Source organism: Dreissena polymorpha, chromosome 1 (assembly GCF_020536995.1).
Source record: "Dreissena polymorpha isolate Duluth1 chromosome 1, UMN_Dpol_1.0, whole genome shotgun sequence".
NCBI classification, from domain to species: Eukaryota; Metazoa; Mollusca; class Bivalvia; order Myida; family Dreissenidae; genus Dreissena; species Dreissena polymorpha.
Genome location: NC_068355.1, coordinates 190,841,292 through 190,865,862, shown reverse-complemented (window position 1 = coordinate 190,865,862; position 24,571 = coordinate 190,841,292). Strand labels below are relative to the sequence as shown.

General features: G+C 32.4%; 1 protein-coding gene across 3 annotated transcripts; it reads left to right on the top strand.

Annotated features, from left to right (window-relative positions):
• The first annotated feature begins 9,962 nt into the window (after positions 1 to 9,962).
• Positions 9,963 to 21,839, top strand: LOC127864347 (heat shock 70 kDa protein 12B-like). 3 transcript variants are annotated; one of them, XM_052403990.1, is made up of 8 exons: positions 9,963 to 10,073; positions 12,674 to 13,594; positions 14,076 to 14,195; positions 15,488 to 15,636; positions 16,135 to 16,353; positions 17,037 to 17,169; positions 17,288 to 17,422; positions 17,887 to 21,839. In XM_052403990.1, exons 1-8 carry the CDS (start codon positions 10,067 to 10,069, stop codon positions 18,369 to 18,371), a joined length of 2,169 nt encoding a protein of 722 aa, XP_052259950.1. In that variant the 5' UTR covers positions 9,963 to 10,066; the 3' UTR covers positions 18,372 to 21,839. The 3 variants fall into 3 exon arrangements, with proteins under 3 accessions (XP_052259950.1, XP_052259952.1, XP_052259951.1); XM_052403991.1 differs by lacking the exon at positions 12,674 to 13,594 and having other exon boundaries at positions 9,980 to 10,073; XM_052403992.1 differs by lacking the exons at positions 12,674 to 13,594; positions 14,076 to 14,195 and having other exon boundaries at positions 9,979 to 10,073.
• Positions 21,840 to 24,571: the final 2,732 nt, after the last annotated feature.

Below are 24,571 nucleotides of genomic sequence, written 5' to 3'. Positions count from 1 at the left end.
AAACGGGAACGCACACTTTAGTTAAATTTTCAAAGATTAAATTTGTAATATTACGATTTAAAAAAATATAAATAGGAACGCAGTTTTAAAGTAATAATCAGAAAAAAGCTATCGAGAAATGTTTGGTCTTCGATATTATTTTTTTCTTGTTTGGGTTAGAAGAAAATTGGAATATAAACTAGTATGTGTTGATTTTCGTGTTCCATTTGTCGAATGGAACACAAAACCGTAAAAACGGTATCTACACGGACCTTCATTGGAATCAAAATAAATGAAAATAAATATAAAATAAATTATTGATGTGTATACATACCTTGGTTCCCAACTACGAATCGCAAAAGTAAAAAAGAGGAACATAGCTACACAAATGCACACTTTTCTTAAATAATTTGTGCGAACAACTTTATTAAACATTCCCATAACTGACCAGATATTTAATCCAGCACTTTTGCCATAATACAATATTTTCAATTTCTGTAACAGTATTCAGACGGTTTTCAAATATCCGATTTCAATATTTCCGTAACTTATACGAAAAACACTCCTCCAGTACCCGATCATAAATGATCTTTACATGTCATAAATTTCTGCTATCTCCTTCGGTCATTGATTTTCACTCAATTGATACAGTGAGCGAAAACCGGTCTGCACCGGAACACGCGACCGTGCATTCTCTCATTTTAGTGCACTTGCCTGCTGGACCCATCAATATTGAGCTCGATAAAAAAAATGTGGAATAGGAACGTTGTTCACATTTTTTATCAGACAAAAATTGTGCTTGCTATGGTTACAGAAGTAATCGAAAACTTCTACGCGATCCCCATTACCCTTGAAGTCGGGAGGCAAAAATGAAACGGATGGTATTATGAAGAGACATAACCTCCCCGTACAGCGTCTCTTGCAGATCAAATGTTCGGTTACTACATAACTCCACATTGGTTGATGATTCCTTCATCACGCTTTGGAATCTCTAGTGCATGTGGTGGATGTGTTCATTCGTATGGTGCGCTTCTCCATGGACAGTTAAAAAGCTGTAAGCGGAAATAAACAAATAGGAACAGTCGCCTTAGTATCGACTTGAATCACCAACTTGTTTAGACTTAATAATAACAGTCTAAACAAATTGTAATCTCCCTTATTTGTCAGAATACAGTGTCTGCTACTCAGTTCCTCGTGCCATTTATGACATCAGTTTTTCTTATATGCTATGTTATAAAATTTGACTTTAGAACAAGGCAAGACTATAAGCTAGCTTAAGTGAGTTCGCCGTGGCGTAGTGGATATGGTGTCCGCCTAGCTATCGGGAGATCAAGGGTTCGATCCCCGCTGTGGGAGCGTTCTTTAGATCTCCCCTAGACACCAGGGAAACGGAATCGAGAGCGTTTCATATGAGCCTTAGGCTTGTTATGCAATCGAGCTTTAATAAATAGGTTTAAAAAAAGAAGCTTACTTTATTACGCATTGAGTCCAAGCAAAGGCTATTTGATTCGCTAAAAGCGATCTACGTGTACAACACTGCAGCAAATCTTGTTGCATATTTAAGAGGCTCCTTAAAGTATGCCCTCTTATTTTTCTCACTTTAACCATGTAACTTATTACAATATTAACCTGCTGTAATATGATATATAAACATTCACGTCTAGAAAACTCACAAAAAATCTGTTAAGAATATGTCTAATTGTTACTTCCTATGAAGATAGTATTTTGCAGTAATTCAATCTTATAACAAGAGCACCGCCTTCCGGGTGCAGACCGCTCATCTATTTTTCTTTTAAAGGTGAAGGGACCCATCTCAATACTTCAATCACAAAGGAGGGAGGGGTGGGGTGGAGAGGGCTGTAAAGTGTGGGTGTGTGGTAATTTATTTCATTATATTATGTTCCAAAAATAAGGAAATAATGCAAAATATCAATCAAATATAATCATAAATAAGGAAGTTATGGCAATTTTATCAAAATTTAATAACTTGACCTTGATAGTCAATGTCATTCAAAGGTCAAGGTTAAATTCAACTTGGCAGGTGCAGTACCCTCATGATAGCAAGAAAGTATTTGAAGTTTGAAAGCAACAGCCTTAATACTTTAGAAGTAAAGTGGATCGAAACACAAAATTTAACCATATATTCAAAGTTAAAAAGGGCCATAATTCCATCAAAATGACAACCAGAGTTATGCAACTTATCCTGTACTGTCCCCTTATGATAGTTTAAGAGTGTTGCGAGTATGAAAGCAATATCTATGATACTTTAGGAGTAAAGTGGACCAAAACACAAAACTTAATCAAATTTTCAATTTCTAAGTATTATAAAGGGCACATGATTCTGTCAAAATGCCAGTCAGAGTTACATAACTTTGCCTGCACAGTCCCCTTAAGATAGTTAGAAAGTACTGCAAGTATGAAAGCAATAGCGTTGATACTTACGGAATAAAATGGACCTAAACACAAAACTTCACGAAATTTTCAATTTTCTAAGTATAAAAAGGGCACATAATTCAGTCAAAATGCACGCCAGAGTTATCTAACTTTGCCTGCCAAGTCCCCTCATAGTAGTTAGTAAGTGTACCAAGTTTGAATGCAATAGCATTGATACTTTCTGAGAAAAGTGGACCTAAACACAAAACTTAACCGGACGCCGACGCCAAGGTGATGACAATAGCTCATAATATTTAGTTTTTTTTAAATAGATGAGCTACAAATACAAACACCTTTACATTTGTACAATGTTATAAAAGAAGACACACGTGTTTTAAATATAACAAGAAATATCTTTAAAAAAGATATACGGCGTAAATAGTTTAATGAATGAGATCAAGGATAGCGAATGTCTTTTTCTGTGCAGTTCTTAGCTGCATCACACGCAGTACGGGATGTTACGGGGAGTTTTCGCGGCTTATTTTACATTATAACATATTGCTGGTCATAAACCTATAGATACAAAACAGAAAACCAAAAGAAGAATGGAAGTGAAATTTAAACATATGAGTCAACCGGCCACACGAGAACAAACCTGTTTTAGTGGTCTGTCGGGCATTGCTATTTGATTCGATTATTAACAGTATCGAGAATCATCGTGCTCATGCTTAAAGTGATATTATGGGCATTTTGCACTGTTGAATTGAGCTGAAAAGAATTAACAGGTCAAAATAGTTAGTTAAAATGTGGTTACTGATCAATTATCTGCAACTCACCTTGCTACCAGTTGTTTATAAAAATATATTTTATATTCGATATTCTTACGTGACCCACCCAGTCCTGTAAGCCGAAATGATCCGTAAAACAATATTGTGTCTTTGTGTCGTATGAACAAATCTGCACTAAAACTAAATTTAGGTTCAACTCGTAAACGCATGATCAGTTGTCAAACGAAAGTACGGTTAATATTCAAATGCATTATTTTTCTCTTTCTAGTATATTGTTTTAGTATGTTGATGCTGCATTAATTACTATAAGTGTATATGAAGTAGAAACATCAAAAATAATCAACGGTTGCGATAGACACCTATAAACTGTTACATGCTCATAATATCACTTTAGTACATTAGGCAATATGGTGGAATAATTATTGTTAAATTTATTAAAAATAATATTTATCATTGTATTGTTGAAAACACATTAAGAATCTATTATTGACATACCATAATTATATTGCTGAATATCTTCTTTTAACATATTTCTGGTCTAAAGAAAATTCCAGGTAACCTAGTTCACGGATAGCGTCTTTATTATATAACGATTATTTTACTGACCGCGAACTCCGGTGATGACCTGTATATAAACTCTGAATGTCCGCGACTTGACCCGAAACCTCGCGGGTTGAAATGCAATTCTTTAAAGTGAGGCCTCGCTTCCACTGCTTTTTATACTTTTACATGTTAACATGTTGACAGGAATATGGAAGTAAGTACTAAATATGAGAACATAGCCTTTTAAGTATAAACGCTTTTGCGCTGGTAATACTCTGAAAATAAAAGGTGTACGCACAAACTGTATTGATGTCGAGAATTGAGTGTAAAACTGTTCTATCTATTAAGCCTTTTCATTAGAGATAAAATTGTTTCATACAGTAAAACAGTGGTACAAAGACGCGGATATGTTTCCAATGTTCTGGTGGTATACTCAAATCAGCCAATGGAATAAATGAAGTGTATTCATTCGTACCTAGCCGCGGGAAATTTTATTTGAATGTTATTGGACATTTACAAAGGTCAAGTCAGGGTGAAAAGCTGGCTTATGCAGCTTACGCCGAAAAAAAGGATACACACAATGTAAGTAAAATGTAGTGTTAACAATAATTTTTTCTCCCTCTTATCATATAAACAAGTATCGTCATCTTGGTCCTTTTGGACTGAAAATAGACACTGTGTAACAAACCAATAAATAATGTTTATTACGCATTCTTCTATCAGTTACGTTTGAAGTTTTATGGATCAATATTTGTCATCGAGTATTTGATGAAATAATCGCCAAGATCAAATGCCTTTTAGCTATGTTTATTGATAGTTAGTATTGACATGTCTTTCAGTTTCCGCAAATGCATTGCTATTAAATGTTTAATATATAAAGGATTGACCTTTGTAAAACTATTCAGAAGATACATTAAGGCATCGCAATTTAATTTAATTCAGGTTTATGTGATAATTTCAATTGAAATGTTAAAATATTTAAATGTTTATTCTTATACTGATCACTACGGAATTGTTATTGTGTTTATTTTGTTAGTTGAAGTACATACTAAATACATTTTAAATTTACTTATTTTAGGAATGTTTTTTTAAAGAGAAGAAATCCTAAAAAATAGTTTCTTTTAAATGCATAATTATGTTTTTAATGCATATAACTGTTGTTTTTTATGATTACGTTTTTATGTTATGCAAACCAGTTTCGGATATGAGAGTGTAACGTCGTTTTGCATGAAAACCATATACACCACATATCTGCTGGACAAACATGATCTGCCTATTGCGATCTATATCGTAGATAGTTGCCATGTGGTTGGTATATTGGCAATTCAATACTTGAAGCGACCTTAGACCGTAAGTTTTTTTTTTATTTAATCTAGAATTGCGGGCTCGTTATAAAGCTTCCCATGCAGGTTTGAGTCTGGCTGGCGGAACCGTCCTTAGGAGCTGCTGCGTACGCCCGAATGGTTGACAACAATGACGGAACCTACCGAGTTGAATTTGTGGCCTTCAAGGAAGGAAGTAAGTAAATTAGGAACGCCATACAAATGATCAGGGAGGCAGTTTCTACAGCGCACAAATTCAGTAAAGCTTTTTTAATTGATATTGTGAATAGAAATTTTGTTCAGCGGTACATACATGTTTTGCAAAATATGTATGCTCACGACATGGTCATGAACATTTCATGCGATATAATATGTCGTTGTTAGATGTAATGACAGTGTCCGAAAAAAATCTTATTTTTCAGGTAGCCCACTGGGCTACCAATAAAAATATTTGGTAGCCCATAAAATTTACCTACAAAATGATAATAATCTTTATTTTATTTTTTCATTTACATATACATAATATGTATACATACATATACATAATACAGCAAGTATTCTGATGTACACAGTCAATATCATAAATTAATGTTTCAGTACAGCCACCGTGTACAAAAACGCCTGTCCGCGGTGTTCATTTTTTCACGATGGGTAACATTTCGCGGGAGGGAGGGGGGGGGCGGACACGCTACTGACGGCGGTGTTCGGCGAACACCCGAAATCGCCGCGATTGCACGCTATCGTTCACCGCGATGCTGCGCAGCCACTGTAAACACCTGTCTGCTTGAGTCATTCACGCGTTTTAAATGTAAATGTACAAAAGAAAATCATATACTAAATGTACCGTAATTACTCTATGTTTTCGGACACCCCTTTTATTAGCAAAAATAATTATTTTTCGTGACTCTTAATTTTTGGACACACGAGTTTTCGTCCATAATTAATGTCTCAAAGTTTTCGGACAGTATATTTTACAGCGCTATTTTACAAAATGTCGGTCCTATTTTCGATATCTAATGACACTTCGATCATGGGGTTTTACAACCAGATTAACATCATAAAACATGGCAGGTGCCTGAGGGCAACAGACCATTACATTTGCGTTATTGGGTAAATAATCTTGTAAACCGGTATTAAACAATGGTTTCGCCCGATAGCATAAGCGTTATGACAATTACCAGGGGTAGTGCCAATTAACAGTTTAATTATCTACCGCAATGGTACTACCCCTTCTCAGTAAAATAACTGTGACAAATACTAAACGCTTCAAAGTGTGATGCACCCTATTGCAAGTTTTACGATCAATGGAAGGTGTTATACAACAACTATCGGAAATAAACAATTAAAGAATTCATAGTTTGCTTTTTATTGCGTTAATTACAGGTTCATACTAGCGAGTATCGGTACATCACATGCTCATCTTTGAACTCGTTGGTCAAAGTACAAGCTTGTAGTACTTTTCTGTCAAATAAATTAGATATTTAAAATTATCTAAAATGCAATGCAAACATATATAACTGTAATTTATACTATACGGCATAGTATTTTACAAGCGCGTGCTATTACCGGTAGTCGTTGATACAATTGACGCTATTTTCGGACACTTCAATTTTCGACTCTAAGTTTTCGGACACCTGTATTTAGTGAATATAAATATATTAGATATGTTTTGTATCTGTGATAATCTTACATTGCTGTTATGTTTGATACATTTATTGTATATATTATACTTGAACTGTTACTGTTTCATGCTGTTGACGAAACATTATTTCTATGCGAAGAATACTTTTTTTTAATGTGTTGTCGTAATGAACTAACTACAAACAATTAAGATATAATAATTATCAATATTATCCATAGTTCGCAAGATCTGATTCTATGCTGTAGGATGTATGAAAAAGATGAACATCTCTTTACCGAATGCCGAACAAAACCCCTCCCGGATAAAAACCCTCCCGTAAGTTTTATAGGGGCCGGACGAAAACCCTCCCATGAATAAACGGGTACGGACAAAAACCCTCCCATGAAAAAAACGGGGGAGGTCCCGTTTTTTCATGGGAGGGTTTTTCCCTCCCATGAAAAAACGGGACCGGACAAAAACCCTCCCGTGAAATCTGAGCCACGAATTCCAAGTATCAACGATTATTTATGAATTTTTAATCCGAAATCGGTCATTTCCGAATGTCATTTCCGACATTTGTATTTTGTTGCCGTCAGCCATCAATTCACCGGGAGAAACGCCAGACCATCCAGCATCCCGCAGAAGCAAATACATTTGTCGGCGTTTAATGGCTTTTAATTGATTCTGTGATTGAAATAATTAAAAACTAAAAGCAGTTGCAGATTCACAGTTTGCTATTTTGAGTAAATTTTGCGGATTAATGAATGCAACAATGTGTGAAGCAATTACATTTGTCGGTGTTTAATTGCTTTCACGGGAGGGTTTTTGTCCGCAGTTGCAGATTCACAGTTTGCTATTTTGATATATATTATTGTATGCCATTAACTAGTTAATTGTTACGATTAGCTGATAAGTGGGCCTAAATAACCGAATCATTGACATATTTGACAATACAGTATGCTTTATATATTGTCTGCAAAAATGCAATTGAAAACGGTACAGTCAAAGATAAATTAAATAAGTGATTAAGACAAATTAGTTACATGCTAACGAATTATTAGTTGTAACAGAATTTTACTTTCATTTTCACAAAGTTTTCAGAAACTTTCCGGAAAGCACGTTTTTTGCATGAATGAGCGTATGACGTGATTAAACGTTGCACTGTATCGTATTGCATTCATTCTAAATTTAAATTCACTTGTTAATAAATGGCCTCATTTTATGTTTTAATTGATGTTGTTATTATATTGGATTATCGGATATATATGCACATTAGAAAGCGTATGTTTACAGTTAATAAATACACATTTTCTTTCAATTTCACAACCCTGAAAACACAATACACAATACACACAATGGGTAATTTGGTCGGATTAATGAATGCAACACTAAGTGTAAAATTTCTTTTACGGGAGGGTTTTTGTCCGCCTCCGTTTTTTCATGGGAGGGTTTTTGTCCTCCCCCGTTTTTTCAATGGGAGGGTTTTTGTCCGCCCATGTTTATTCATGGGAGGGTTTTCGAAAGCGGTATGTTTACATTTCATGGATACACATTTTCTTTCAATTTCACACCCCTGAAAACGCAATACACACAATGGGTAATTTTGTCGGATTAATGAATGCAACACTAAGTGTTAAATTTCTTTTACGGGAGGGTTTTTGTCCGCCTCCGTTTTTTCATGGGAGGGTTTTTGTCCTCCCCCGTTTTTTTTCAATGGGAGGGTTTTTGTCCGCCCATGTTTATTCATGGGAGGGTTTTCGTCTGCTCCCTATGAAAATGACGGGAGGGTTTGTATCCGGGAGGGGTTTTGTCCGTATTCCCTCTTTACCACAGTTCCGCTGAAAACGGGCATCTTTGGGCAGTAGATAAAATGGTGCCTTCCAAACAGAAGACATAATCTTCATGTTGCCTGTATGTGAACCATGTAATGTTAAATGAAAAAAACAAACAATTTATCATTTTCACATATTATTTTTTAACTTTCATAAGACCTTTGAAAACATTTTTACAAATTATTACGATAATTTAGAATACAATTGTCAACAATATTTTACGTAATTATTTTTTTAGAAAAAATCACTTAACATTTGACATTTGTGAAAATTAAGAGTCATGAATGATCCTTCTGTCACTTTTAAGGTATTCTAATTATTGTGATCAATTAACCTCTTAGTTACTGAGAGTAATGGATCACTGGACTGGTACATTAGACTGAGGAGGTGTAATTTATAATATATACTGATTTCATGAAGGCGTTCGACAATGTTTCACACACACGCTTAATATATAAATTTGAGAAAATATGGTATTAGCCCGCAAACGTGCAACACGTCACCAGTGGCATTCCCCAGGGCTCTAAGACCTATCCCATGTGTCGTGTTTATTAATGATGTGTGGACTTAAACGTCTCATGTTCGCACGATACAATAATATACAGTGAGATATTTACCTATGCTGACTTGTAAATGATACAAGATGATATACAAAAGTAAACTTTGTGGGTATAGTCGTCTATGGCTTTCATTGTTTCAGCCTCCAGCCTCACATACTTTGCCTTATATATTCATGTTCATACAACAACAACATGCCGGCAGGGACCGGTGTGATTATTTCTAAAGTAAATATATTTAGTAACGGCGCATAGAATTATTAAAGATAATGTTAATGGCCGGTTGTTGTTTTTTCTCATCATATAAAGTTATAAATTTTACTGCAGCTAAATCATTGTCAAATTTGACATATAAAACATGCATATTTTACACTGAACATGTGAGTAGCCTTTATGAATATTAACGCCCTATACACAATTAAAGGAGCATCCACTATAATTAATACACATAATTCGGTGGGTATTTGCATGTATACATGCTTTTATCGATGTAATATGTGAATAAACTGAGAACCTAAGCAGAATGACGACACAATCTCTTTTAACCATTAATTGGTATAGAAATATCTAAAATTATACCCACTCATTAGTACGTTAAGTTTATTAGTGTTATGTTTAATGAGGTAGTAATGTGTTAATACTCGATACAGAAACAAAAACATATGTGATTTATATATGTATCCTTAGTTTTCGAACGGATGCAACATGCACAACCATAGTCTTTATGTATAATGATGTACTATAAACATGAGCATAATACTTTAAGTCCCTTTTAAAACACTTTATTAAGGCAGTGATGCTGTAAATAACAATTGTTAAAATGACAACAAGCTTTATCATGAAATGAATAGCTTATACATGTATAAACAACTATCATTGATTTGTTTTACCAAGTTTTTTGTCGTGTTAACTCACCCCGTTATCAGCCCGTATTTGACATACTAATACTTTTGGATTGTTTGCTGGGAACCAAATACATCAACTCTTTCAGCGCTTGTGTATTTCGGCCATTTATTGTGTTTTTAATGTATAATTTGTGAATACCGGTGAAATGTCAGGTAATAATTCATTTTTCATCTTCCTTCATATCAGGTGAACGAGTGTAAAGTGAAGGGTAAATTGCTCGATTGCCTAAATGAACTTAGTTGAAAACGAAACTACACACAAAACGTAGAGGACTATAAGGACTTTTCCCGTAGTCAAACCGGTCCCAGATTAAATTGGCTAAAATGATAAAACAGTCAATAATGAGTAAAGTTTTAATCATCCGCAACACTTTAAATACAGTTTCATTCTCATTAATTAAATTAAGTACAAATTTAATGAAAACGCATTTTTGTTATGCTGTACAAAATGTATATCTCATTTTAAAAATGACCATAATTAAAAAGAAATTTATTTTATCTATGCCACTTAGAATATTTATGGTGGTTACAAGGTAGAAATCTGTCTTTTTGCGCTTTAAAACTTAAAAATAATCGCGTTTGTCGAAATGGACGTATAAGTATAGAAATCCTACTTTCGGTTTTAAAAGCGGTACCGTTTGAAAAATAATTAATTACTTGCTAACTAGGTTATAGATTTAATTTTATCTTTGCCAATTAGAATATATCTGGTGGTTACAAAGTAGAAACGCGTCTTATTTGCGCTTTAAAACTTAAAAAGAATCGCGTTTGTCGAAATGGACGTATACGAATAGAAATCCTACTTTCGGTTTTAAAAGCGGTACCGTTTGAAAAATAATAAATTACTTGCTAACTAGGCTATAGATTTTATGACAATTTAGTACACTTTCAAATTGCATCTATATGTATTGATTAACATGTATTTCATTTCAAGGTGTGTGGTTTTAAATCGTGACATGCAACTATTTTTCTAAAGATGGACACAAATATTTTGTAATAGTATTGGGGATTTAAAGAAAATATTATGAGAAATTAACATATAAACCACATATCAATCTAGAAAAATGTTGACTTACAAATGTTTATTTCCTCATTAAGCGCATTGAAAACTGATGGTACTACATTTTATATAATTATTTTAGTTCACAAAACGTTTTTTTTTCGTTTTTTAGTAGTAGGAGTAGTAGATAATTGATAATTTCCTTTGTTTTAATGACAATATGACTTCTCATATGGCATTTATATTTAAACCAGATAGACATTGTATGCAAAAAAGTTGAAAAAAGCAAACAATGAAACTCCAGAGACTATAACAGTAGAGAAATCCGTGTGCTTATCCACTACTTGTATAACAGAACACAAACTATAAACAGAACATGAGATGATCGCCTTGTAACGGTCAATACAAAGACGGTTTGAGGGCTCGTTGAAACTCAGAATAAATCGCAAACGAAATGCGCGTTTAACCAACTTTACATAGTCCGATTGAAAATAAAATCATGAATTCCACGTGAATCGAATATTATTTATTTTAGTGTCGAAGTGTCGTAATTATCGGAAATCTATTAAAACTATAAGAGTGCGTTTTTTTATAATAATTGTATTTAATTACAACGGAATATGGTCCATCTGTAAAAACTATGTAATTATCAAGCTAGCTATACCGAATTTGTCAAACAATCTAGGTCTTAGAAAGATCGTTAATATATGTTCCATTTAAGTAACAAAATAACTGCTGTTAACATTTTCAAAAAATGTCAATATGTACTTTGATGAAGGTAAAATACAAAACATTCGTTCCAACATACCGGGGTAAGACAAACGATTTTTACACAATACGTATTTTGATGACTATAAACATGAACGATTAAAAAAACAACAACAACAACAACTTACTCGTGTTTTCATTTTATTAAAACAGAAGTAGATAAAAGAATGTATACCTTAAGTGAGTTTTGCCTTAAGCAGTACGTGGGTTATAATATAAACGATAACTAACCATGTGACAATACCACATCTAGCCTTGAACATTTGGCTATTGCTATAAGAACACTCATTTTTTTATCGGTTAACTTTATTTTACGAAATATTTTGCGAAATATTCGTTGATTTTGATTTAATACATGCAACACCACATTAAAGGTTAAGACAAGATTAAGTTGAATTTTTGTCTTTAAACTGCGCAGCACACTTCCAAATGCATTCTTAAGAATCACCACAGTGGAGCAGTGCTTTTGTTTTTTGCTTACTCAAAACCTTATTTAACAATTTTGACGGTTAAGATTTGTTGTCTCGATAATGATTCATTAGTTTTATTCTTTTCTTTTTTAACACCGAAAATGCCTTTTTGTATATAAACACAGATTTTATGTATCCCGCCGTTATGTGTACTATAAAACAATTATTGGTTACGAAGTAACGAAATAAACCTCACATATATAGAACATTCGGGCTTGCTTTTATTTCGAAAACGTGTATTTATTTTTTTCACACTGTTTTTCAAGTTCAATTAAACATTTGCCTTATTGTGCTTATTAATTTATTCTTTTTCATGCATATATCAATATTTTGTTTTTTATTTCTTTCATTCAATATATCGTACAGTGTACATCCAGTTGTTCGAAACAAGCAATTTATGAAATGTTGAACAAGTTTAAGAGAATTGGGGATATCACTTTTAAGGGATATTAAGCAAGCATACTTTGTTGTTAGTCTTTAACATTATGTTTTCTTTATTGTTTATCAAAATCAAGACACTACCGAAGTGACGGAGGTATCGATGGATGCTGTGCAGAATGCGTCTGATGATGTCGATATATACTGCGAACCGTGTTCTACGGATAGAAAAAGCACTCTAGCTAAAGGGTTTTGCGTACAGTGTGAGGAATATATTTGCGATACATGTATTAAACATCATAGAAAGTTTTCGATGTCTCGTTTGCACACAGTTCTTGATCAATCCCAAATGCCGACGAACTACAAGAAACAAGAACCACAAGCTGCGGAATGCATTGAGCCTTGTATCAAACATCAGAAGGAAATCATCAAGTTTTTTTGTAAACATCATAAAGTTCTTGGCTGTTCTGTTTGTATAATGCTTGAACATCGAACATGTGATGTCGAATATATTCCAGAAGTATCTATAAACTTCCGTAACGCCAACGAGTATATCGCAACAAAGAAAAGGTTAACAGATTTGATCAGGCATGTTGAAGCGATGGTCCAGGAATCGTGCAGTAAGCTGGATTATGTTCACGAAATGTTTTCGTTAGAAATCGAAGAAATAAAATCTTTTCGTTTGGAAGTAATTTTATTTTTAGAAACCAAAGAAAGAGAATTATTGGACAACATCCATTCACTTAGACAAAAGAACATGAACATAATTAACAAGGTTAAATCAGAGGCAGAACAAATCGGAGAACGCCTGCTTGAAATGAATGGGTCACTGGATGATGAAGATGCTAACGATGTTCAGCTGTACATGGCGGCAAAAGATATTAAATCACAGTTTGATGATCTGAAAAACCTAGTTTATAATGTCGGAAGCAAGGCAAGCTTCAGTGAATTTTGTTTCAAGAAGGACGCAGCAACGGCATCTATTTTACAGTCAACAGTTGCCTTTGGAAGAATTGAGGCTAATGACCTGAGTATTTGGCATCAGTTCCGTCCGAAAGGTACGTTCTAAAAAGCTTTACCATGTATTACGTTCAAACATGTTTAACAAGCACCCGATTGATTTGTTAATGCCTTAATTGGAAGAAAACTTATAAAGAATACAGAAACCTTCAAAACTGCCGCCTTTTTACTATTGCAAAATTCGTTGTAAAAAGTATTACATGCACCAACGTTTTACATTTCAATTTGGAGGTATAAAACTTCGTGTAATAGTATGGTTAATTTTCCTCTATCATTCAGTTCATAGCATTACGACTTTCCATTTTTGCATGTATGACTTTGTAAAAGAACCTACACATCTATGTATTATACCGTTTGATTATAAGGAAAATTATAACAACGACGAATAAATTATATGCTTTCTGATATAATCTAAAGTCTTGGCTATAATTTTTATATAACTTTAAAGTTAGTATGATTAGTATTGTTAAATTTATGATTATCATTTTTATCGTAATTTATGTTTGTTCTTGTTGTCAGAGTGTCTACTCACTGCTAGTATAAACCTGGGAACTACATACACTGGCATGGTCTATATGTTGCCGGCGACATCTTTTGTTGGTACTCTGGTTTTCCACCAAAAAGGGCTTGTTGAAAACGGTATTTTTTATCTCGTATTTAATACTTCGAACTGCATATACGACGCTCAAATATTTGCAATATTCAAATTTTAAATATTACACATACTTATTGTAAAATCGACTTTAAACATTAGTTAAAGCGATATAACAATGAAACTGCTTCTGACATTATCCAAGTGTGGGATTTTTATGACCCCGAAGGAGGGCATATAGTGTTCGCACTGTCTCTCTGTCCGTCCGTCCGTCTGTCTGTCCGTCACACTGCGATAAAGTTTGGACAAATGCTCATAATTTCTATGTCGCTTCAGATGTAACCTTCATATTTGGTATGCATGTGTATATGGACAAGGCCTTTCCATACGCTATCACATTTTAACCCCTTTGACCTTGACTTTGAAATATAGGGTCCGCGTTTAGGTGTCGAAATCTGCGTTTATGTTTCGAAAAATGCTCATAACTTCTATGTCCCTTAAGATAGTATATGGACAAGGCCTTTACATACGCACACACATATTGACCACATTGACCTTGAACTTAGGGTCCGCGTTTAGGTTTCGAAATCTGCGTTTAGGTTTCGAAAAATTCTCATAACTTCTATCAAAGCATTTTTCGGGGGCATATGTCATCATATGGAGACAGCTCTTGTTATTCATGTAAATGTTGCGTAGAACTGTACATATTTGCTAGAAACGGAATTAAGCAAGTTCCACAATACACACAGAGTGTGGCTCTTGAGTAGTAATAAGTTATAAAAATACTATTGATGATAAAATACTAATTTTAACATAAGCTATATTTCTACCCCAAACCATTTAGACTAATAGAAATGTATGAAGTGAATAAAATCGCTTATGTATACACTTTATTAAATTGCACGACCATAAGTTAATAAAATGACTAAAAATTGCTTTATGCAAAGTATTATTGTGTTTGGTATGAGGTCAGGGCCCTCGAGTGGCCGTTTTTGGGGCCGAAATTCGGCCCCATTCCCCCCTCCAAATAGTATACTTTCCCCCCTAATTCAGCTAAAAATTCCCCCCTCCAAAAAAAACATTTTTTTATACTTTTATACCTATGTTGCCAGCTGGTATCGTGCTACAAACCTTTAATTAAATGTTTATTTATGTAAATTACATTAAAATAGAGCAAAATTAAGTGTTGAATGATTGGTGAAAAGATCTTTTAAAATTCCCCTTTTCGCCCAAAAGGATGTGAAATCCCCCCCCCCTCTAAGGGCCCCGGCCCCAATCCCCCAAAGTATAGCAAGGCGCCTGGAGGTATTGATGAGCCGATTGTTAACTGTTGTTACAGTTCCAGCAAGTTTACTGCTTCAGCCTGATGAACAAACAGTTGAAGCGTTTGGGTTTAATGCTGAAGATAAATACTCAGAATTGTCGGAGGAAAACAAGTGTAAATGGTATTACTTTAAACGGTTTTGGATACAGATTAATGAAAACAAGGTATTATTTCGTTTTAAATTTCGTGTACATTAACTGCTTATTTTAAAGAGACTTATTTACATATGTTGAAGGTGTGTTTGGTGTGCCATTAAACGCTTTTATTTACAATTTTAAACATAAAATAAAAATGTTAAATGTAAAAACATGTTAATGGAATACAGAGGTCAACAGAAAGACACAATTTAACCTTCCGTACGGATTTTAATTTAAAAAAGATGCATTCATCAGTTACAATATCTACATTTTAACCTGTAAGTTTATTGAAGTAATGCATTACCTTTATAGAAAATAACAGGCATATCCCACTTGCATTTGCATTATACAAATACTCGATTTTATCCACATCGACATGCATCAATTCGTCCGTATTGTTTTCGTTATATCTACTGTTAACCTTCTACTGTCATATTGATTTTTATTGTGAAATAATCAATAGCAACCAAATAAATTGCATTTCATTACGAGAAAGCAAGAATAACAGTATGCATTGATTTGCAGTGTCTATCTTTAGACACAATGATAAGAGATGAGAGAGAGAAGGGACTGAAAGCTTCGGCTGTGATTTCATCACTTCTAAAAAAAGTTCTTGAGGAATTCTTTTTATCGCCTGCGATAAGCAAAGCAGATTTGACGCCGACGGATATGCACTTGATTTTAACAGTGCCTGGTACTTGGAATAACGATGCAAAAACGCTGATGAAACGTGCAGTCCGACAGGTAAATATGTTGTTTAAAGGGGCTGTCCAACAGATAAAGCGTCGTATCGACGCGATTCGATATTTTGGGAAAATGCGAGGATTGCTTATATAGCTAAACAATACATCTACTCTGAATATGAGCGTGGATGGTCGAGTGGTCTAGGCGGGAGGCTTTTTACTCCAGGAATCCAGGGGTCAGTGGTTCGAGCCCTGTTTAGGGTTACTTTTTTCCTTTTTTTAAAATTGTATTCTTGTTTTGTTTTACTGGAGATTTTTAGTTCAAATGTTTAAATTTATCAATATAAAGCATTTAAAGCATTTAATTACAAGCTTCAATACATGCAAAAATCTGTTGGACGGCCCCTTTAAAGATGTGTTTTCCTTTTAAAAACCTACCTTTACATAAACATGCTTTTATTTTTGCGTTTAGTCCAACGAATTACATTTTACTTAAGAATGTGTTTAATACCACTCATAAACAAGTCATCCAATGAACTTATATTGTCTTTAAAATAAACGTGTTTATCCACTCAGAACTATATGCATGACATATTTTCGCCAGACATAATTTAAATTTAATGAAGAAATATATTCATGAACAGTGTATTTCATTAATATTATATTTTATAACAATATGAAATCCCTTTATAGTGTGTTGTAAGTTTTCTAGAGTCTCAAACTTTTGTTATGTTTTCGTTAAAGACTGGTGTAAACCTGGGAAACTTGAGCGTAGTTAGCGAAACCGATGCGGCATCCGTCTTTTGTTTACGTGGTGACATTTTCCAAGAGGATATTCCCAAGCCCAACACACGTTATATTCTTTGTGATTTAAAAGGTAAGAGTTAAGTTTCAGTGAAAATAATGAAAAATCGATACATGACTCCAGTTTCATTCGTTTCAAGAGTATACTTTTACTATGAAGTAAATTATATACGTTTTATTTCGTTCTCTAGACGAAAGATTGGACCTTACTTTGCACGAGGTGGACACCGAGAGGAAAACCAAGCATTTGGTTACTGAGCATGATTGTTCACTTGGCCTATCTATTGTTAATGATGCTATCGAAAAATTTATCAATTCCCTGGCTGGTACGTGAATTTATATTTTCTAATATGTTTGTTTAACTATAAAAACGGTTTGCCAGTTTATAGTCTATTTGAATTTCTTTAAATTTTCGCCAGCCTATCATGTGGTTACTAAGCTCCGCCGATATTTATACATCTATTGATTCTTTACCTTAATTAGCCTTCAATAATTAAATACTTAACGGGAACTTGTCACACTGCAGACATGTTCCTTTTATTCCTACAAAAAGAGCATTCAAAAAGTAATGAGTGGAAATACATTACATAAACATTCTGTCTTTTCGTCGGTAAGATATTGCAATGAAGACATCCTCATAATACGTAATTATTGCAAATTATGTGTTAAGGACCCGTCTTTTAATCGGTTGACCACTTTTGTTTCTGTTGAGTCAAACCGTTCTCAGCCTAATAACACCCACACTGCATGTGATTTTTTTTAACCTGTTTATATGGAAATTCTGTTTTAGGTTGTGATGTTATGACATGCCTAAGAATGGAGCATTCCGAAGATTATCGGAGTTTAATGGAAGATTTTGTGGAGACTCTTAGGCATGTTAATCTTGCATCGAGTAAATTATCGATCCGCATATCAGAATCGTTACTCAGAACCGTCGAAAAAATGACATCAAGATCTTTTCAGGATCAAATTAAATTGTCCTTGATCAATAAGGGGGTGAAACTGTTAAGCTGCTACAAATTACGGATCGACAAACTTGTGTACGATTCACTTTTTGATGCATTTATAAAAGGTACAGCTGCTCGGATACGGACATTTATAACAAAGCATGATCATAGGATTAATCAAATACTGGTGGTAAGTCAATTCGTTATACCTGAACCACTACAAGAAGGGGTTAGAACAGCTTTGTCAGACCTGAAAGTTGTAATCCCAACCGAGCATTCACATGCAGTTCTCCATGGTGCCACCATGTGGGGTCAACAGGCGCTTTGATTCGCAATATAATTTGGTGTTAAGTTTTTGGAGTATATGGTAACACTGTCGTGAACATTAACGCATGATGTATTTTTGGTTATTTTCTTGTTATGTAGGGGTAGGATGAAGTACTAATTAACAACAAAATAAAAAACAGCTTTCTAGTATGTTGTCTTAAGTACGATTGTTTGATCCGAGTTTGAATATACCTGTACTATTATATTGTTATCAGAAAAATGTACCTGTCTTAAATTTGTTTATGAATATCTGAAGTTTATAAAAGAAAATTTACATAATTTTTTTTTACATTAAGCGAATTTTTTTTTCATTTTTTCTCATTTATTGATGCAGTCTTATGAAGTCATCAATCACACAAAGTAGAAATGTAAAAACATGAGTGGTTTTACATTTTCATAAAGTACCAACTCTCTTAACCTCACACATGCACACACATATTAAAAAACACATACATAAACTTGCACACATATACAGACAAGAAAAAAATAACATATGGCAGTAAATAACACAATTCAAAAAGATAATAACATAGAAGTAGAATTTAACATTTCTCTTGTGATAAGTATACTTCCTTCCTCACATATGTTCATAATGCACACCCAATTACACACACATACACACGCACACACACCTCGCACACTCTCACACACTCAACATGTATTCTATGACATGTTTAACAGTTTGTATTATGGATAAATATAAGAGTAGTAATTTCTTTCATGCTGTGTTTCTGTAATTTACAATTAAAAATACAGTTGATAAAGAACAACACGAAAAGGCGAACAAATAAGACAACGATATTTTAGTAATTTTTTTGGGCATTGTTATATAAAAACTGTATATGAATACTAAGTTCTATTTAAAAAATATTGATTGATGTGGATCCATTTTTGTTTGTGTGTTTCAATTTTGTTTTTAAAAAGCGCAATTTCTTCTTCTGTCTGTATCCTTAACTTCAAATAATTTAAGAATATGTTAAATTTTGGAATACATTTCTTTTTTTTCATATTGAATATGAATACTTTCATCAAAATGATAATAAAATTGAGAACTTCACTATGTAATTGTATTTCTGTATTTCCAAGGAAAGCAGATATTTTATTTATTTGAACATTTATTTATATATTTATATGAACATTCCCAAAACAAATGATCGATTGTTTCAACGCTTTCTTGACAAAAATCACACAGGCTGCTATTTTTTAGTTTACATTTCATAAGAAACTTATTTGTTGGAATGATTCTTTATAAGAATTTGAATTGAAAGTTACGTAAGTAAGTATGTATTGTTGACTTAAATGGAAGTTTATATATTGTTCTCGAGTTGAGGTTTTCATTTAAATTAAGGCATGAATTCCATTTCCTTTCTATACTGTTGTCGATATTACTTTGTTTTGTATATTGTAGAGAGTTTTGTTTACCTGTTTTGAGTTTTTAATTATATCAACAAAAGTTGTCTCTGATATAGTTAATGCATTAGTTCCTTGCGTATACAATATTGATTTATATTCTTTTGGTATAGCAGAAGTTTAAAAATTCATGAGAGTCAATGTTGTATAAATATTTTTATTCATCAAATGTATAATAATGTATAATAAGTATGTTTTCGATAGTTGTACACTGACCGATAGTTTTTATACCATTGTTATACCAGTTTGTAAAAAAGAAAGAATTGTTATTTACCTTTATGCATTTATTATTCCATATTACATTTTGAAACCTTATATTGGTTCTTAACACTTTGCCAGGATGTAAGTACATCTTTTAAGAACACATTATTTTTACTTACATTTTGTATTATAGAATAATCTCGATTGCTTTCAAATATAAGACAGTTACGAATTTGTTTAGTTTTTTTTCCAATAGAGTTTTCCATTTACCTTTATTATTTTTATCCAGATATCGTTTAACCCAGCTCGCTTTAATGGCATTTAGAAAACAATCAATATCCGTAAGTTTAATGCCATCATTTTTATAATTTTGTGTTAGACTTTCTTTTTAATTTTGTCTGGCTTATTGTCCAATATGAATTCAAATATTCCTGTTTTTAATCCTTCTATTACTTTTTTTGTTGGGTTAGAAAGAACAGCTAAGGGATGAATTAATTTTGGTAGCGCAAACGTTTTTATTACTGTGACCTTCCCCATTGGAGTGAGTTTCCTATGTTGCCATTGTTTTAAACAGCATTCAAATTCTTGAATTTTTGGCATTAAATTGTTGTCTATGTTTTATTTATGTTGATTATAAAAATGTATACCTAACGTTTTTGCCTCATCAGATGTCCAAATAAATTTATTTTCTGTGCTGTATTTGATGTTTGAGTTTTTTAGTGATCCGATTCTCATGACTGTAGATTTTGATGCGTTGAGGTTTAGTCCGGATATTTTTCTGAAATTTTTAAGAGTTTGAACTAATATTTTAAATGAATTAGGCGAACCATCATTAAAAAAGTTGCATCATCTGCAAAGAAGGTCTGTTTTATTTCTGCCCCATGTATCTTTATCCCTTTAAAATTATTGTTTTTATTTATGTAGTTTGACAGTAATTCTAAACATATAATAAAGAGCGACGAAGACAGAGGACAACCTTGACGAACACCTTTTTCTATTTTAAAATTCCTAGAAAGATGGTCATTATTAATAATGACACTATTTATATCATTATAAAATACCTTAATCCACTGAATTATGTGTGGCCCGACATTTAGGTGATTAAGACATTTTATTTTAAAAAGATGGTTCAAACTATCGAATGCCTTCTCAAAGTCTGCAAAAAATAGAAGTCCATGTTTATTATAAATCTCTAGATATTCAATAACATCGAACATTAACCTAACGTTTTCACCAATAAATCTGTTTTTCATGAAACCTGTTTGATCAAACCTTATTATAAGTGGTAGAACCTTTTTTATACGGTTTGCAATTGCTTTGGTTGCGATTTTGTAATCTATATTCAACAAACTTTTTGGTCGCCAATTTGAAATATTATCAAGGTTTTTATCTTATTTAGGAATAAGAGTTATAATACATTGTTTTTGTAAGGCAGTAAGTTCACCATGTTCAAAAGAGTAATTTATTGATTTAATGTAGTGTTCTTTCAAGGTGGACTAAAATATTTTATAGACTTCAACGGTCAGTCCGTCAGAGCCTGGACTTTTATTGTTAGCCATTTCTAATAAAGCACATCCACACTCATAATCATATAATTTTCCTTCACATTGAGATTTATGTTCTTCACTGAGTTAAGTTATTGGCACCTGAAAGAAATCAGAATGGTCGTCTCGTTCATTTTATTTTTTTTGTTAAGTAATTCATAATAAGCTGTTTCTGCTACTAGTATTTCATCTTTTTCTGTTAATATTTTTCATTAACAATTAATTTATGAATCGTTTTTTTTTCTCAGCCTTCCTTTTTTCTAAGTTGGCAAAATATTTAGAATTCTTTTCATTTCCTTCTATTTTTATAGCTTTCGATCTTAAAATATATCCATTAACTTTTTTTTCATAAAGTTGTTCAGTTCTTTTATTTTTGTTTTGATTTTTTGTGTTATTTCATCAGTCAAGTCAGAAGAGTTAGTTTTCATTTAATCCTCTAAATGTTTGATTTCTGAAATTAATATTTCTTCGTTCTTTTTGTTGTTTTATTTTTTGATGAACAATAGCTTATTGTTTCATTGCGAATATTACTTTTTATAAGCTCCCACATTGTTTTTGGATTACAATTTTCGTTTAAGGATGTTATGTATCTATACATTTTTTTATTCTGTTTTGATATTCAGTGTCTAAAAGGATTGAATTGTTAATTTTGAAATAACCAGAACATTTTCCTAATATTAAGTTGTCTACACTAAATTGTACTAGAGAATGATCTGTTTTAAACGAAGGTTTAATATTACATTTTGATATTATGTTACATAGATTTTTAGATATTAAGAAAAAGTAAAATCTACACAAAATGCGTGATTTACAATTAGAGTGCCAAGTGACCTGTCTTTTTTCTGGATGCTTAATTCTCCAGATGTCACATAGATCATATGTGTAAATCAAATCGTTTAGATATTTCCTGCATTGTAAATGTGTTCTAAAATTACCATTCTTTTTTTCCAGTTCTGCATCTAAAACAGTGTTGAAATCTCCGCCTATGATACAGTTTTTATCGCTGTTCGATAACAAGTATTCGTTTAATTTTTTTAAATGTATAAATCATCTTTATTTGGCCCGTATATATTTATAAGGGTGATTGTTATGTTTAGAGTTTTGATATCGTCCGATTATGATTTATTTGAAATTTGATAGTTCTAGATCACTATTTGGGTGTATAAATATTCCTACACCCTTCGCTGTTGGTTTTGCTGCCACTATAAACAAATCGACCAGGCCATTCATGCATCCAAGGCTCAATATTTTGTTCTGTTAAATATGTCTCTTGTAACATAAAAATCGAGTAATTTAGACCTCGAAGCCATTCAAATACTTGGTTTCTTTCCTCTTTATTTCCTAAACCTCTAGCATTTAATGTTAATATTGCCGTTTCCATTTGCTCCTTAAAAAGCCCATTTTAGTTTATAGTTTCATTTGATTTTGTTCGTGAGTCGTTATTTACTGCAATGCTACGCAGAATCTTAACAATGTAGGTAATGTCATATATATGTTTTTATAGTGTTATTTAGTTTGTATTTGAAAACAATGCATGATTTCTTTTTATATGTTGTTTAAAATTTGTAGTTTTTTGTCCAGGGCGAAAAGAAATGACGAAATTTAGACAAAAAAATCTACATGGTAATGCATCAACAAGAATGTTGTATGTTTGAATACAGTTTTCCTCTTTCAATCTGTTTTATGTTTAAAATATACCAAAATATTGAAAACTGATTATAGAAGAAGGATTTGTATCGATTTTACACGCAGTTTTCTAAGAGTTTTATATTTGCCCTGGTGAATGTGTATTTTGTTTTGTTTTGTTAACCAGTATATAATGTAATATAATTTTTTTTAGAACATTAGTGATATAAACTTTATGTATCGAGAAAATTGAAAATCGACAATACTCCGACTTTCTATTTGTTAAACAAACAAAAAAAGTGTTTATTGTAGTATGTTAAAGATATTTGCTTTAGATAAAGTTACAAAAATATATTTCAATTTGATTAGTGATTGATTTACACTAAACAAAAGTCCCTATTTATTATTATCATTGAAGATTTTGATATGGTATGATTTGAAATAAAAAGTAATACAGAGGTAACCACAAAAGTATACAATAAGGCATGCACTTATTTCGCATATAAATACATTTTCTAAACGCATTATTTTTTAAATGCCTTAAATACATGAACCTGTTTCGCAAGTGAAACAAAGCATACAAAGGCATGCACTTATTTCGCATATGAAATAAGGGCTAAATAGTAATCATATATACATATATACATATCTATATTTATATAAATATAGTTTGTTTTAATGATGCCTATAAAAGCAGATAACAGCACTGACAATGAGTATATATATTTAATGTGTACTGTTGTATGCATGAGTAAACATTTACATATGAATATTGTCGTCAATGCAAAGATATTTAAAAGTTTTTTTTGTTCTGGATTTATAGTATCAAAATTAACACATAATATAAACATGTGTTTAACATTAAAACATGTATTTAACTATAAATGTAAAAGGAAGTATATGCACATAAACATATTTCGGGTTTTCTTATGGACTCATAAAGTATCCAAATAGCATAATATAAACATGCATTTAACTATTAAACATGTATTAAACTATAAATATAAAAGGACGTATAAACCTGTTCAGGTTTTCCCCTATGAACTCATACATACAACAAGTATTACTACTTTTATTACTATCGAATTCTAAGTTTATTATACAAAAAATAATTTTAAGCAAATTAATACATACATATATACATGTTTCATTTAATTTATCTAAATATATGCATATTTCATTAATATACACATGTTTTAAACTGTAACTGTATAAGGACGTATATGCACATAAACGTGTTTCAGGTTTTCCTTGTGGACTCATACAGTCACTAAATTAACACAAACTGTAAACATGCATTTAACTATAACTATAAGATTACGTGTATGCACATGTTTTTAACTATAACTATAAAAAGGACGTATATGCTTCTAAACATGTTTCAGTTTTTCCTTATGGACTCGTATATACATCAATGTTT